The sequence below is a fragment of the Bombus impatiens genome, unplaced genomic scaffold (assembly GCF_000188095.3).
Source record: "Bombus impatiens unplaced genomic scaffold, BIMP_2.2 scf_0457, whole genome shotgun sequence".
In the NCBI taxonomy this organism is placed as follows: domain Eukaryota; kingdom Metazoa; phylum Arthropoda; class Insecta; order Hymenoptera; family Apidae; genus Bombus; species Bombus impatiens.
In genome coordinates, this window is record NT_176876.1 from 32,550 (window position 1) to 37,064 (window position 4,515).

The window sequence follows — 4,515 nt, forward strand, 5'->3', positions numbered from 1 at the left end:
TAATCTAAGTGTTGGAAATATATAATTTATAATTCTGTGAATCACAGTGTTATACAAACTCAATCACCTCTTATTATCTCAACGGAAATCAGGGGATCGATCGATTCGTGGTGTCGATTGTTATAATCGTAACGGGGATTTACGACCCCCGTTGACGTCTCTCCTCGCGATTACGTCTCCCCGCGATTGGTCGAACAAACACCTCTGTTAGGTAAAAATGTTCATCCTTTGACTCCGGCTACTTTCGGCGACTGATTGTCGCCTCGAGCCCAAGTTCAATATCACAAATCTCGAAGAAATACAATCGGATTGAATAACGACAATTGCTTAATTGCGGCTATAGTTGGATTGAATGACGACAATTGCTTAATTACTGTAGAATTAATTATGGTAGAATCTAGATTAAGGCGTTAAGGTACTTTCCCAAAAATTCCAAAGGGAAGGCTCCGGTGTCCTTTCATTTCCGACATATTTATAATTGGGTTATAACATATTTTTTCACTGCCTCGCAGCCCAGATCGCTCCAACCAATAAACAAAAGATTTCAACTGTGTCATTTTATCCGGTAGTTAGCAAGTAATACAGAAACTGAATAGTTTGCACTCGAGAGGTGATTTTTCCGTCGCCACCGCGTTCCGTGTGACAACTGGAAAGGTGAATGAGGGGCACTAGTCCCTCTTTATGCTAGATTTCAACCTCTCCAATTGATGAGAGCGCAGTATTGGTTCGGAAATCTTCATAGGACGATCGCCATCAGGACCGTAAGGGGATACCAGACGGTGTCATATGGTGTCGGCGACTGTCCTGGCGGCGTCTCCTCCGTTCAAGCTCCAGGCCCTAGCCCTCCGACGGGTGTACCATCAACTGCAGGGCCTGGGCTCGGGCGGGGATACGTCCTCTGCCGGCCAGTCGGTTGTCACGAAAAATTGGTACTTGGATTGTAAGAGAAAGGAAGGCTGAGTCGTAACTCAACTATTAATCTAATTTTATCAAACTTTGAACCGGAGGAAGGGGTTGTACGAGAACAGCGACTAGGACAAGAACTGCTCGAGCTGGGTGAAGTCTCGGTTTATATACGTTTTGGTTTGAGGAAGTTGAGAGGGCTCGGTGTAGGTTATGATGTGGAAAAGTGTCCGAAGGTCAGGGGTCGATATCCTATCTCTGATGTGGACTAAGGTGCGTCACAGCCTTGGTGTAGGCTATGATGATAAGGTGGTGATGTGTCCAAAGGAGTCCGAAGCTCGGAGGTTGATGTCTTATCACTGATGTACGCGGTCATTGTTAGTAAGTTGTTAGTAATAAACAATTAGTGAGTGAGAGCTTACTTTAAAATTTCAACTCAACCACATGCAACTTTTCAGTTTTGCAACTCCTTGTAATAGAAAGGCAGCATATGTATAAAATCTTTAATGTTCCTCAAAGCAATAAGCGATTTTTGTGTTTTACCATGATCATATGGATCTTGCAATAAAAAATTCTGTCTAGGAATATTCGATATCACATGTATTTATCGGAAGTAGGACGGATCCACGTCGACTTCAACATTCTTAATTGTGATCTTTACGGGAGCCACCTTGTTCGTCTCCGCCGTTTATCCCGTAAGGATCCGCGATAACTTTCATTGCAATATCAAATTTCTTAGTTGTTGATGACTGCATTACGGTATACACTACCCGTTTCAACAACACTACCTACTTGTTTCTCCTTGTATGCCGGTTCTACACGAACTTCATACGACCTTTATACGACCGAGGATATTTACGTGTTTTCCGTTGGTGTTACTCTCCTTTTCGACTTTATGACACGCCTCGCGAAGTAGCGGCTCTTTTCTTGATCGTCACCACCTGCCACTCCTCTTTATCTTACCGACAGTCCTCGATGCCGAGCGTCGACCGCGGCCTTGGTCCTCTAAATGTGCTTAATGGGTGATCAAGAGTTACTGATTCGCGTCGACATGTCGGCGAGAGCGCTCATGAATGCGTATAACGCGTTCTGATTTTAGTGGGGAGAAATCGTATCGCCTCCTCGAACTCGTAACGTAATGTATCGACCCACCCATTCTCCCTTTCCCCTCTTCCTTCTGTGTTCCTCTCTTCCACACACTCACTTTGCACAGCACACAGCCACTATTAAATGTTACGCACTAACGCACGTAAGCATACCCCTTTTTTGATATGCAGATTAATACTACTACTAGGAATCTGAACGCAGATGGTGACGTCGGCAAGAAACTTAATCCGAAGAAGGCGGTCTGTGTAGATGGTATACCAGGGACGGCGGTCAGAGTATTGATAGACGAAAGAGCGGAGGTATTGAACGTGGTGAACGCCGAGGGCAAGATTCCGGCAAAATGGAAGGAGGCAAGGGTGGTCCTCATTCCCAAACCGGGTAGGGACCCAGCACTGACATCATCATTCCAGCCGATCAGCGTGCTCCCAGCACTGAGTAAAGTCTGGAAGCACACGTTTAAAGGTCTATCGAGAAAAGCCTGGGGCTGAACCCAATTCATGAAGACCAATATGAGTTCAGAAGGAGAATGGGCACTGTTGAAGCCCTGAACTGTATGGTTGATCTTGCCGACTGGGCCAAAAGAAGAAACAGAATAACTGTGCTGGGAGCAGTCGATGTGAAGAACTCGTTTAATACCCTCAGTTGGAGTGTGATCTTGAGGGAAGTGGATGTTAGAAGGATACTGAAGAAACTGTTGACGCTCCTCGAAAATGATTTCGAGGACAGAATATTATAGTGAGAACGACGGGTGGAACAGTTAGAAGGAACGTGTACGCGGGTGTTCCTCAGGGATCAATACTGAGGCCACTACTTTGGAACTTGGTGTACTACGGGCAATTAATGGAGTTAAAGACGATTACTCGCCTGGACGCGGTGGCATTGTCTGACGACTTAGCTGTCATACTTGACGTGGCTAAGCAGGGAGAGGTGATCAAGTTATCTGAAGTTATCCGATGCGTTGGGCATGATTTCGCGGTGGTGTGCCGATTGTGGATTAAGGATTGTTCGTGAGAAGACGGAGGTGATATTCTTGACGGGCAAACGGATCCCCAAGGTAATCGAGACGAACGTCGAGGGATACCTCCTGACGACGAGACAGGAAGTTAAATACCTTGGGGTCCAACTGGATTGCAATAGAAGCTTCGGAGCTCACTTGGAAAAGGTGTGCGGGAAGGCCGACACCCTTATGGGAGCATTTAGGTCTTTGCTCCCCAATATCGACGGGCCCACTGGCTCTGTTAGAAAACTCAATTGTAGGGTCTGGGAGTCGATGGTGTTATATGCAACGCTTGTATGGGGCAAGGTAGTAGAAATTAAGAAGAATAGGAACATCTTGAAAAGGGCCCCAAGGGCTGCATTGACAAGAGTTTCTATGGCCTACCGTACAGCTTCCCATGCAGCACTGTACGTGCTTATGGGCATTATGCCCATTTATTTCACAGCTGCGCTTCGGACCGAAAAATATCGCATTGGGGTGTAAGTGTTGTCCGTGATAATTGTAGCTGCTGGCTGTAGGTGTCGCTGCTGGGGTACTGCTGTATTTTCTTCCTAGTTAAGAGTCGTGGAAGAAAAATCGGACTACGACCACCGGGATTTGAACCCGGGTCCCGAACGTTCGGACCCTAAGGCGCTAACCACTGCGCTGCCGTTGTCCGGTGTTAGTTAGTGACGGGTGATGGTATTTGACCTGTCGAGTGCCGCCACAGCATTACGGAGGAGGATTATCAGGAGCGGTATAACACCCGTTCAAGAGCTGGTGCCGCTTCGGTCTATTAAGAGAGGATTATGGCAGTGAAGGAGCGCATCGTGGAGAAATGGAAGGAGGAGTGGGGATTTTACAGAGAAGACAATTGGACGAAGCGACTGGTAGTGGATGTATGTTTATTTAGAAGATATATGAGGAATATTGATCACTTCACCATGCAGATCCTGACAGGATATGGGATTTTTAATATTTATCGTAAAATGATTAATAAGGAGGACCATTCCAGACGTTGGGACTGCAATGGTGAAGGCGATGACGCTGAACATGCGCTTTTCCACTGCCCAAGGTGGATACGTGAGAGGGCGAAGCTAGAAAATTACATCAGCCCACCACTAACAACGGAAAATTTAATGGAGCTAGTGGTGAAGAAGGAGGTCGACTGGGCTTGTGCATAAAAATCATGGTATCAAGAATGACGCAGGGAAAATTCGAGGAGAGGAGAAGAACAAGAGAAACAACAGAATGTAATGGAACTCAAGTATGAGGGAACGGTGCGTGGTTAAGCCCAACGCTGAAGTAATGCCGTAAGGCGGTTCCGTGGTTGATGCTTGCTCAGAAGCGAAGCGGAGAGAGGAAGGGTTTTTAGTGGGTATGACAAATCCATCGCTCGAGTCCCACAGAGTTCAGTCTGTGCACGTCCCCTCCTCGCGCAAAAAAAGGTTCCGTCCTTGAAGAATCGAGTAGCCTAACAGGCTCGACCCAATGGTTGTCTCACGACTGGAGGACCGACGAGAGGAGCG

The 4,515-nt window shown here is 46.7% G+C and overlaps 1 protein-coding gene across 1 annotated transcript; it reads left to right on the top strand.

Annotated features, from left to right (window-relative positions):
• Nucleotides 1–2,974: 2,974 nt before the first annotated feature.
• LOC105680933 lies at nt 2,975–3,490 on the top strand. Its single transcript, XM_012387148.1, has one exon. It carries the CDS (start codon nt 2,975–2,977, stop codon nt 3,488–3,490), a length of 516 nt encoding a protein of 171 aa, XP_012242571.1.
• Nucleotides 3,491–4,515: the final 1,025 nt, after the last annotated feature.